The sequence below is a fragment of the Rhea americana genome, unplaced genomic scaffold (assembly GCF_003343005.1).
Source record: "Rhea americana isolate MKP2758 unplaced genomic scaffold, rheAme1 scaffold_44, whole genome shotgun sequence".
Lineage (NCBI taxonomy): Eukaryota > Metazoa > Chordata > Aves > Rheiformes > Rheidae > Rhea > Rhea americana.
Genome location: NW_028186579.1, coordinates 878,487 through 890,745, shown reverse-complemented (window position 1 = coordinate 890,745; position 12,259 = coordinate 878,487). Strand labels below are relative to the sequence as shown.

General features: G+C 40.5%; 1 protein-coding gene across 2 annotated transcripts in view; it reads right to left on the bottom strand.

Annotated features, from left to right (window-relative positions):
• Nucleotides 1-6,271, bottom strand: part of UBR2 (ubiquitin protein ligase E3 component n-recognin 2) — a 57,020-nt gene extending 50,749 nt beyond the window's left edge. For both annotated transcript variants that reach the window (XM_085315817.1, XM_085315818.1), the window contains exons 1-2: nucleotides 6,105-6,271; nucleotides 1,561-1,820 (exon numbers count right to left, since the gene is read on the bottom strand). In XM_085315817.1, the coding sequence (XP_085171943.1) occupies nucleotides 1,561-1,820; nucleotides 6,105-6,182 (338 nt within the window). In that variant the 5' untranslated portion in view covers nucleotides 6,183-6,271. The remainder of the gene's footprint in view (nucleotides 1-1,560; nucleotides 1,821-6,104) is intronic.
• Between the last annotated feature and the right edge of the window lie 5,988 nt (nucleotides 6,272-12,259).

The window sequence follows — 12,259 nt, the reverse complement described above, 5'->3', positions numbered from 1 at the left end:
CCCAGAACATGAACAGTACATTTACTGATCCTCCAAATTCTACACAAATAGATTCCATTCTTCTTTGTTTTCATCATACTTGAGAATATACTTCACATACTGAACTGCTAGTCTTAAAAAAGCAAATGTTTAGAAGGAATTAACAGAACTCCCAAATTTCATCAGTTCAGATGAAGAGCATTTAATATTTAACACATCATTACTTCTAGGCTGCAATGCAATTTGACTTGAATTAAAATCCTAGTTCCAAGGTTTGTTTTTCAGTTCTCTCGGTCCAGAAAAAGAAACTGCAGAAATTCTTTTCATAGCCTCTGATAGCTTCCAGCCTTCAACCCTCAGAAGAAAGGAAAATCTGTAGCTAATGGTATCTAGATCTCTCTGGTCTTCTTCACATTGTGAAGGAAGCACCTAAGAACAAGTATCAGGGAAAAGAGAAGGAGTTTTTTTTAAAAAAAAAAAAAAAAAAAAAGTGAAGGGATCTACAGCATTTCTCCAGCTCAAGCTCATCTGCCTCAGAATGAGAGATTTCAAAAAATTCCAATACTGCTACTTCTAACTGACTGTTGAAATGGAAATGTAAAAGACAACTTGCTGAGCAAGTATCTCAAATCAATTCTCACCCAGAGCCTCAGCCAGTAAGGTCAGGTATCATGTTTCTAGAAAAGGAGGGCACTGGAGCAAAATTCTTCTACAAGTATTCCCTCCTTCTAAACAAGGGGCGTGGAAATCCAGCAAAAGCAGGAAAATAAACCCTCCAAACATGACAGAGATCCCACCCACATYCAGGTCTTACAGCCTCCCAAAAAAGGACAAAAGGAAAGACAAAAATAAAACAACAAAAAATGCTGAATATCAGAAGTAAAATTATTATTATTGCTAGTGTTCAGGAGTCCAAGGGTGACAAAAGACACACAAAACAAAAAAGTCTGTGCTAAGAGGGCACAAACTAAGTTTAACAAACTATAGAAGGCTCATGAAAGAAAGAATAAAAGGATTACTGTACATTAGCAATATACTGGCTAAAGATAAGATTTTTAAAATACTTGCAATTGGTTAGTAACTTTTTGTGCTCTTCAAACTATGTAGGCTTTTGAGTAAAATAGTATTTTTAAGGAGAATTAGAAAGAGAGAGAGGCAGGGAAGGAATAAGACGCTGGTATGTCTGTTTGAGAATCTAGTATATTAGTTTAACAGGTCATGAAAAGAGATCTAAAACACAGGATCAACACTAACAGCCAATATTAAACACCCAAATTTATATGCACATGCACCTGCCCAGTTATTTCTGATTAACATCCTTAAATTACATTGGCAATTCATCCAGCTACTTTCTTCATCTTGCATTTCTTTTGTACAGAAAACACTCTACATTACACCAACTAGTACCTTCCCATTTACAAATCTGTAGCGTGTTAATTTTCCCACAATCCCAGCCCTCATGGAACATTGCATGGTTACTATAAAAATACATTTGTGCTATTAACTTTTTTTTTTTTTAGGACAGTGTATTTTCATCTGAACTTGTTTTGCTGCTTCATTAATTAGAAACGCTAGGTCTACCTGCAAGAATACGTAGGTTCTCCCACTTTAAAAACACGGCCACAGAGATGGGAAGGTTTGTTTGCTTGCTCAAGCTTTGGAAAACCAAACGCAGGATCTTCACCACAAAGATACCATTCCATTGGTCCCAGCAAAATATGTTGTGCCAGCATGTCTTCTCTTTGCGGGGCGGGGTTAGGACCCCTGCAGTAAATTTTCGGTACATAATATGCCAGATGCTTGTATACTTCTTTCGGCAGGTCATTCGTTTGCAGCCATTTCTTTTAAGTTAAAACAAAAGAATAAACAATTTATTCAATAATAAAAACAGCACTCATAATTCTACCTATCAATAAATATTCTTTATTTCTTACTTACAATCTAAAATGACACTGCAAAACCAGAAAGCCATAGTTTGTTCTGCAAATGTTAAATCTAGAAAATTATGTAAGATAGACATTAGGAATCATCTGTGTCCCAGTTTGCATATTTTATCCTTCTGACACACAGAAAACTCTCAAGAACACAAGATTAAGAGATCAAATTCTCAAAAAATTCCTCTAGAATGCACTACCAGTAAAATGCTCCAACATTAGCAGGGACTTGTAAAGTGAGGCCAAAACTAGACTGTTTTATTTATCTGGATTGCAGACTGATGCTGCCAACTAGGGTCACAGACAGGAAACAGAAGCCTGGAGTTGGCAAGGGACAGGAAAAGACAGGCGGTAAAGAGAGACTGGCAAACACAACATTAGGTGACAGTCCATCTCTCCTTTAATCTCAACAAATTTAGATAAGAAAGTTGGGGGGGTTGTTTCTCCTACCTCAAAAATAATAACTTAATTTATCTGAATTACTATTTTAAATATGATATTAGATCTACAAATTAGTCAATTTAAAAAGAATTTGTGCTGACAGCAAGTTTTTAAAAGCCAAACTATATATCTGCTATAAGCCACTGAGAAACTCAGAACTTTTTTCCTCTGTATATATATGCATATATATATGCACACAGTAAAAAAAATAATCCCCAGCCTAACATTTATTTCAGCCTTGTGAAATACRACTTCTATAAAGATCTAAGTTGTAATTTAAGGCTACTGGGTTTTTATAATAAATATATGGGAACAAACACATACTGCTAATATGCAGTGATTAAATTATGTTACATAAACAGCCTTAGCATGTCATTTCTAACTATAGATATGACAAGATCTCTGGCAACTTCAGGTAAAGAATTAAAACATCAAGCTAAAACTGTACATGAAAAGGAAGAATTAGTTATATCACAATAAATGGTTTTGGTAATCAAATGTTACAGCTTGATTTACTCTGAATGATTTAGGACTTGCTCTTTAAAGAACTTTTATTTGAGAGGATATTGTTATCCTCAAGACCTTAGGACACAGGTACAGAGTCAGCACAGCATTTGCACCATTTAAGGGTTTTGAAAATAAAATATATTTTCAGTATTTTCATCTACTAGACTGTTTTCCCTACCACAGAATTTCATACAAAAAAAGGCTTACTTGTCAATATAGCTCTTGGACAGTGGAATAAAATGCTTTCCTCACTTCTCTTTCCCTAAATTTGGCTTAAAATCATAATCAATCTACTAAACATTTTTGAATTGATCTAGCTTTGATGGCTACAAAACTGGGATTTTTTCCAAATAAACCCACGGAAAAGGCTTGCCATAAAAGACCCTATCTAACAATCCAGAAGTTTACAGTTAATCTCCCTATGACCATCAGGATTAAAACACTCCCAAAAAATGAAAAAATGAAAGTTTTCATTGCTAAGAATTTACATCTTTTTTCCTAGCTCATGAATCTTTTCATCTTCTCATTTGTGCTGAAGATCTACTACTGCATGAGGAACTGACCTAATTACAGTCAACTTAGTTTCTTCCATCATCTCTCTTCAGTGAAGTCATTTTTAGATGATTTTCTAGAGAATGTATAAGTTACAATGTTTGTATTTTTTCTTAGGGAAATGCCTTTAATTTCAATCTTTTAAATATGTAGTAGATTAGTAATTTCTATCCTAGAAAAGATGCAGTGCGTATTAGTTACACTACAAGCTCAGACAAATACCTAGACAGAAAAAATTCTTGTTCCTCAGGTAAACAGCCTTCCCTTCCCAAAAATTCTGGGAGTACTTGCCTCAAAGTTAGGTGTGGCAACACTGAGTGTGTCATCACACCTAAACCTCTTTGTAAATTCAGTTCTATACATGCACCTGCGCATACAGTTCTGAACACCACATCCTAGCTAAAGGAATATCAGAAGGAAAGAAATATGGACTACTAGGGCAAGGAAACAGATGCCTTCTTGATGCCTCTCGGAGAGTATTTAAAACTGTAAAAAAAAAAAAAACCAACACACACACACATATATATATATATATACACATATATATGTGTGTGTGTGTGTGTGTGTGTGTATATATATGCACACACATATATATGCTATGCTAACTTGCTAGAGGATTGATACCTGGGGGGGCACTGAATCTCATAAAAAAAGGAAGAAAAAAGAAAAAAAAGAAAAACCAAACCACACACAAAATGTTGTAATTTATTCTTTGACTTAGACAAACATTAACTGACAACTTGTCTAAATATAAAATACCTATCTTCTATCTTGAACTCATATATAAGAAAAGTTAATGTTCTATTCTCCCATGAGAGTCTTTAACAAAAAGCAAAACATATCCCTCTTCATTTTCTCCCCTCAACTTACTCTCCTGCAAGTAACTTTTAAGTGCCCCTCCCCCCTAAAAATTAAAAAAACAAAATGTTCAAATAACATTTAYGGAAGTAAACACCTAAGTGTCCATCAGACTTTCTATTTAATCACATCTAATTAAGAGACAAAATAGCTAAAAAATATGAATAATTTTAAAAAGTCATGAAACAATCTACTATTCCAGAGTTAAAGGCAGAGCTTTTGTATTTATGGCTTGGTTAGCTATAYAAATTAGTATCTGCAATGTTAGGATTATACTCTGTTACAGAGGACAGTACTTTTGATCGTGTTCTTTCAAGGTTTGTAGTTAAGTTACTGCAATAAGAAACTGAAACGTAAAGTACTGTAACTATTGCTTTGGATTGATATTTATTTTGTTAGTATTGTGCTATCAGCAAAATAACACCATTGGCAAAGGACGGAGAAAAAACAGTGCTGAAGACCAACTATGTTGTTTACTTATACATTCAGGGCGTGCCACATTTAACTGCTAGCACACTGTGGACCTGAAACTAACTGATCTCTGAATTGTAGCTTATGCTGGTGATTATGGTGGAAAAAATGAAAAAGAACAAAGTTTAAAGAAGAGCTTGTACCTATGGCAGATTCTTAGATGTGAACAGTTTGGTGCACCTTTACCTAGGGTTTATCTACACTGTGACCCAGAGAAAGAAGCAACTGTTACACACTCAGGTGTGCCAGGGAAAAGGTAACTGGGGCTCAGTCAGGGCTATTTCATGAAGTGTTTAATGGAATTTCTGGGTTTGATGAGCCTACACTGCTACCAACACTGAACTAAACTTGCTAGGATATAGCTAACTATGCACATTTGCCTACCTAAACATACCTTTATCTGCACTGTAGATATACCATTGTAATCTGAGGATAACCTGAATTATAATATTGTCTTTTACTTTCTTTTAGGAAAAAAAATGTAAATTTCATTAAGATATACAAAAAAGCTCTTTAATGTCTTATCCTACAGATATGCACACAAAGCATCCAAGTATGTTCAGAAATATATATATATATATATATATATATATATATATATACACACACACAGTTCCTCAAATGAACAAGATGCCTGTAAGAACAGGCACCTACCTCATAAGCAAAAATAAAATGGTTCCCTGAAAACTTGACCCTTAAAACTCCCCTTCCTTGACCTTCTTGCTACTCTTTATAAACACTGGGAAAGTCTATATAAGCAAGTAGGTGATTTCAAGTATTACTCTGATTTTACTAGTTATTTACTCTACAAACTCCCCATCCGAATAGTCCCAACTTAACCAGGACAAGCTTTCACCCAAACTGCATCTTATATACTGCAGAAGAGGGAAAAAAAAACAAAAACAAAATAAAAAAGGAGAGAGAGAGAAATCCTGCAATAAAACCTTGATTTGCAAAACATATAGGGGACGAGACTTCCACCTAAATCAGCAGGCTACGGAACAGGGAGGCTCTTCTCTCTCCAAGACACGCTCGCCGCTAACGAGATGCGAGGCCAGTCAGGCGCACACTACTTGCGAGCCGCTCGGAGGCGGCCGGGAAGCGAGCGCAGGCTGGGAAGCGACTCAGGCCTCGGCCCCGGCCCCCCCGGAGCCCGGGCGATGCCCCGGGCACTGCGGCCGCACGGGCCGAGCGCGTCTGCGAGGACAACAGGGGAGGCGCGGCCGGCGCCGCCGCGGCCTCGCCTGCCCCCTCCGCCCCCCTCGCCGTTACCACCGGCCTCGCACCCGCCCTCCCCCCGCCGCCAGGCGCCCAGCGCGCTCCGGCCCCGCGGCCCGGCAGCGGGGCGCGACGGCGCCTCACCACGGCGATCTCCTCGGCGGAGCACTCCAGCAGGCTCTTGTCAATGGCCTGCAGCTCCGCCTCCAGCTCCGCCGCCATCTTCTCGCCGCCTCAACGCCCCCTCCCCCGCCGCCGTCCTCGCCGCCACCGCCGCCGCGGAAGGGACACCCGGAACCGGGCCCGGCCGGCGGCCCTGCGAGCGGAGCTCACTTCCGCCCCGCCCCGCGCCGGCGCGTCACCGCCCGCGGCGCCCGGAGCACTCTGGGAGCTGTAGTCTTCCCGCGGCGCGCGCACGCCGCCTCCCCGTCTCCTAGGAGACGGCGGCGGGCCCGGGCCGCCCTCGCCGCCCGGGGCAGGCCGGGCGCGGGGCGCCGCCTCGCCCTTGCCCGGCCTCCTTCACCCGCTCCCTTGTCGTCTCCCTTGTAACTCAGAGCAGCTCCCCAAGGGCGGCCTGGGTCTCCCGGCCTAGGCCCCGGGCCGGGCCGCAGGAGCCCCGCGGGCCCCACAGCTCACCCGGCGGCAGCGGGCTYGGGGGTCGTCCCGCGACGCCTGGACTTCGGTCCTGGGGCACACACGGGCAAATACCGCTCGTTTTATTTRCCTAAGGTTTTCAAATGCACTTTGACCACCTTGACTGTCAGTCACAAAGGTGAAAAAACAGCTTTATTCAAGAAAAAAATAATCTGTAATTTACACGAATTTGGAGCTATGGCTTTGGGGGAAATTCCGCAAAGCATAAAAATCACTAATGCTATAAATGCTGGTTTTCAGCTGTGCTCACAAAGGCAGAGCTCCRCAGTGGCAACGCCACCAATCGAGCCGGCCTCCGCCACCAAACAGCCCCCAGGGAAGTCGGTTTTACGCGTGTCGACGAGGGCGTTCTCGCTTCTGAGGAGCTCTTCCTAAAGGCCTGCTGCACCGCCGCTGCACCCGCGGGCCCGTCGAGACATGGGCGCTAGAAATTACAGCAGCAAGTAATAACACCAGCAAAGTCTCTGCTCCAGACAGCTCACACCGACAAATTTAGACAAGGCACAAGACGTGAATAACCAGACAGGAGAGTGGGAAGGCAAACTGTACTATCGTTGCCTGAAGTATTAGTCAGAGATGGTCACAAGTGTTACCGTTGCCAGATGGTAGTAATTTACAACAAAAGCGTGCAATAAAAGCGGGTTCTAAATAGCAGTTTATACGTGTTAACAATTTTCAAAAGTTTCTCGTAGTGTTTGTGCATAGTTGTTGCTTTCTCTTTTTGCTTTTTTTCTTCTTCCCTCTCCTCATTCCCCTCTCAACTAATAATTTAAATATTGAGTTACCCACGATATAGACATTATCTTATTTTTGTCTAAACAGTAACAAATATATTTATGGCCATATACAAATAAAAGAGAGAAATTGGGCAACATGCCATCGGCTGGCTACCCTTGAACAGATTTACCATTCCTTGCATCAGGGGGCAGCAGTGCATGCTTACGTATTAGTCATACTATGTAAGCACTTGTTTCTGAAATCTCAAGGATTTAGAAATCGTTGCGTTTACTTACATATGTTAATTTGTTTGTGATTCTGGTTATTTTTTTGAGATGAAAGGAACATATGTCTCTGGAGAGACTGTTTGCAAGAACTGAAAAATACGTTTTTATCAAGAGCTATCAGAGAATCATAAAAGCATAGCCTTTAGAATATTGATTTCACCGAATATTCTTAATCTTAATKTCCTTTTGTCAAATTGTATCCTTACTACCTAAAGGGTACCTCTTTTTACCACATTTAATTTTATATTGTTTGCCACTTTTTGCATAACGTTCTTAGAACACAGAAAATAATTATGTATTCCTCAGAAGATAGCAAGACCTTCACTGCTTCTTATTCATGTGCTGTTGATGCATAAGGAATACAGAAGATGACATTTTTCCGGAAGAAAGTAGAGGGTGAAAGAAAGCCATATTATTTAATGGTCTCTCTTGGGCTGCATGTAGAAAATGTTAGAAAAAGCCAGTGGTTCAGTAATGTGAAAGGCATCTTATTTTACCTAGAAAGGAGGGTGACCCAAAAAGAAATTAAACTTGCAAAGCCATTATTTCAACCTAATAACTTCCTGCGTATTATTTTTTATAACTTCAGATAGAATTTTCCATAACTTTTAGTCTGTGCCAGTAACTTCATAACGCTTAGATATTATTCATATAAAGGAACAATAATTAAGGTTAAGGAGACATACTGCCTTTATCTTTTGCCAAAAAGCCTAACTCTTCCTAGGTCTATTATCAGATACAAACTGAAGAAAATAAATTCATAGAATTTAATGTTAGTGGGGTTATTATTAAATCTTCATAGCATTTCCCTGCTCTCAGTGATATATTTCTGGGTTTCATCTTGCTCTCAACACATAGGGTAGCCCACAGAATGCTACAGAATCTGGACTTGAAAAATGCAGATATCTGTTATATGTCTTTGATCATCTGATGTGCCTCTGTAAGCACCAGCTCTGCCATTAAAAAAAAAAACAAATGGTATTATGATGGGGGGGGTCAGTTCAGTTAGTTACATTCCAATATTTTTTAATAAAAGCTGCATTTATTAAAAACAATGTAAATATACACAATTTATTATAATATTATATAATATTAAACATGACAGTAGAAACTGGTGGTCCCTATCTAAGAACTGTTTTAGGCATTGCTAGTGAAATAGGATCTTCCAAACTAAAAGGCTGCCTGTCTACTTTAGTGTAACAGAAGTCACCAGCAGCAGCCAAGCTGAAATCTAGCTATTTTGAAACAGAAAGGGCCTCCAGTAGAGCATGCTCTGAAGAGCTACTCTGGTTACAGAACTGTCTGTCTTCTTGGCAGAATACTCCCGGAGTCTGACYGTTTTCAGGGCATATTGCAAAGCCCTCCACAGCAGTTGAGAATAGGAATGGAAGAAGCCATAAGGTAAAGGGATGTTGGAGGGAATTTTTAAGTGGCTGGTTTGGTGGTATGTTGACTGTGCCTTAAATGCAGTCATTTTAATCTCACAGTATTAATTTGGATGTAAAAAGACAAATGTCTATGATCTAGATTGTAGGGGTAGATGTGTTCTTTATAGACCCAGATAAATAGAATGCTCTTCAATTTTTCCCACATTGACAGATTCTAATAGCAGTTATTAGAAACCTTAAGTCTTGAGAGATGGATTCAGAATTGCATTCTATTCAGTACAAGAAGTTCATCTCCTAGTGCACTAGAAAAAAAATCAAAAAAAATCACTTCTTTGTCTACTCTTTAAAGCAATGCTGTATCTGTAACTTAATTTCAAAGTTTAACTATTAAAGCAAATGGTCAGCATTTTGTTGCTTTATTACCTACCTATATCTAAGATCATAACCTTGAAAAGACATTTGTATYTCTTTAAACTTCCATAAGTCAGCAGCCCTTTCCACCAAGTAAAGTATATGTCTAAGAGTAAGATTCAGATTTCTATTTTCAGTAATTCTGATAGAACAGTTTGCTTAGCAGATACTGAATGGCCAAAGTAGTGATTTTTACATTGCAAATATAATTTTTTAAAAGCCAAAGTCATTTACATGTTTTCCCTCCCTTCCTCTTCAGTGCCAGTTAAGGTAGCTTTGTAGTCACCATCTCCTACACTGTCTTCAGATAATTTCGGAAGGTAATTCTTTTATTTCTGTTCTGCCAATTCCACTGACAAATTATGCTGACCAAAATAGAATTTTGTCTGTGATACTGTTAATTAAAAGATGAATTGTGAATGAGGTGAACAATGACGCCCAGTACTTGGTGGATTGATAAGACATAGTTCACTAATCAAGACATTATACAGAGCAAAAGGCCACATGATAATCTGAAAACACAGGTTATTTTAAGAATTTTGTTCAAAATTAAAGTATTAAAAATACTATGTGACAATCTGTGTAGGTGAGGCTTTCTTGGAGGCAATAATGCTATATCAGTCTTTTCAGCAATAAATCAGAGCAAGCATTTATTTTCTGTACTTTGTCTTTGCAAGGCTATGATCTTAGATACAGGTATGCAATATTTTAAACATGACGTCAAGAATGGTCAATATTRCCAAAATGCCAAATTTTAAAATGCAATATTTTAAACATGATGCCAAAAATGGTCAATATTAAAAGCAGAGCGTATTACATATAACAGTGAACAGGAGATAAAGTGGAAAGCATAAAGATACTGCAGCCATCATGCCGTCTGGTGAATGCTCTATGAATGTCTTGCAAAGGCAGTTATATAACTGATTTTTATTGTATTAGGCAACAGCAGTATTGCTAAGCAAACCAATGTGCAGAATTAGAAAGCTTCTTCCACAGCGAAAATGAGGGGAAAAAAAGACAGTGGAAAGGTTCTCACAATAAGAGGGTAGCGTAAGAGGGGATGCATCTTCATTAATGTATCACRTCAGGGTGGCAACATGATTTATTCATATCATGCGACGTCTTAAAAAAAATACAATGCAAACTCAGGCCGTGGTTATTTTGCTGTTTTCTGCACTTTAATATGTCAACAATATAGAACTCAAGCTGGTAAGTTAAAATGCCAGCCTCTGAAAGAGATTTAGTGGAAGCTAAGCTAATAATCAGCAATGAGTTATGCAGGGGGAAAAAATAACACAAAAGTGAAGCGAAAATATACACAAAAATTATGCCTGGTCTCATTTGATTCACTGTAAATTCAGAGCAATGCTAACAGATATTTAGACATACTAGTAAAGCAAGCAGTTCCATGAGCTGGTACTGAGAACRCCTAAGCTTGTTTCCCACAGGTGATCAACTCTGACACCTAAAAAGGTGCAAGCCCCACTTAATTTTTAATGCAGCAAATGCCTTTTTCCCCTGCTTACTCTCTGATACCTATGAATATACAGGTTTACGTTGCAACCTTTCCCCCAGCAGGCCTTTCTTTTATGTAGCTATTTTTCAAGACTGCACAGACTTAATTACCCTTGAGGCTTCCACCAAGGTCACGAGCGTGGCAAACAAAATGAAGTTATGGGAAGGAGGGCATGCAGGCAGGTATATGCTTTGTTGCCTTGAGACCCCACTTTAAAACCCTCTTTAAAAAAATGAACAGTCTTGATATTGAGTACCAACTGCAGCATACAAGTAAGCGCAGCCTCAAAGGTAAGYGACCCACACTGCAATAGTGAGCGTAGGATGCGGCACGGCAGAAGGCTCAGCGGGCAGGTCCAGGACAGTGGGTAAGAGCCCGAGAGCTGCTCCAGCGGAGGAGGACGCTCTGGCTCACGGCCTCTTCRGTGGGCACCTTGCAAGATTTTCAGTCCTGAGCAGAAGGGGAATCTTGCTTTTCCATATTCGCAGCACTAGGTGGCAATACCTTGCGTAGCCGTTTCGTTGCAGAAGTCCTCTGCTGCCGCTTCCAGTCCAAGCCCTCGGCAGCTCCCACTCACTCCAGTCTGCAACCGGAAGGGTGTGGGTGGTGGCACTGGAGGAGCCATCCGACTTAGATCTTTCTCTCGAGTCGGGCTTTAACTGCTTAGTGACTTAGCACTGAGAAAATTGAAGGCACTTTTGGAATGAGTCAGGCGGTAGGAGGACGAGAGGCGCGTTGTGAAGTTGCCGGGGATGGCGGATGGGGCCTTGGGCGGTGGGGAGAGGGGAGCAGGGCTGGTGCGGAGGTCACTGCCTGCCCCACACGGCACCTCCGCTCCCGAGGCCCTGACCCACCACGCCRCAGAGGAGCGGCGGCGGCAGGGGACACGGAGGGGCCATGAATAACTCGACACCCTGCCGGTGACGCTCAGCCCCGCTGCTTGCTCTGAGCTGATACGGACATGAACGGGTGCTGACCCGGTGGGTGAAGAGCTCTTGGCTCCGACTCAGACTGTGCGTTTGTCCAGTTACGCAGGGGATGCACAGAGGAAATGGGAGTACTGCAACCCACGAGCAAAGACGGGGTAGATGAAATATCAACCTGGGAATATGTGAACATTTTGGACAAGTGAACTAATTCTTCATTTTATCCATTTTCCCCTTCATTTACACAACAGAGTCATTTTAAATTAGAACAGATTATAACAGATTTAATTTAGATCACCAGGGTGCTTAGCATGCTGCTGCTGCTGCATTTTCTAGTGTATCTTTCCCCCTGATTTTTAAGAGCTAAATAGTTTTAAATTGTGAATTTGTAACAGAATGC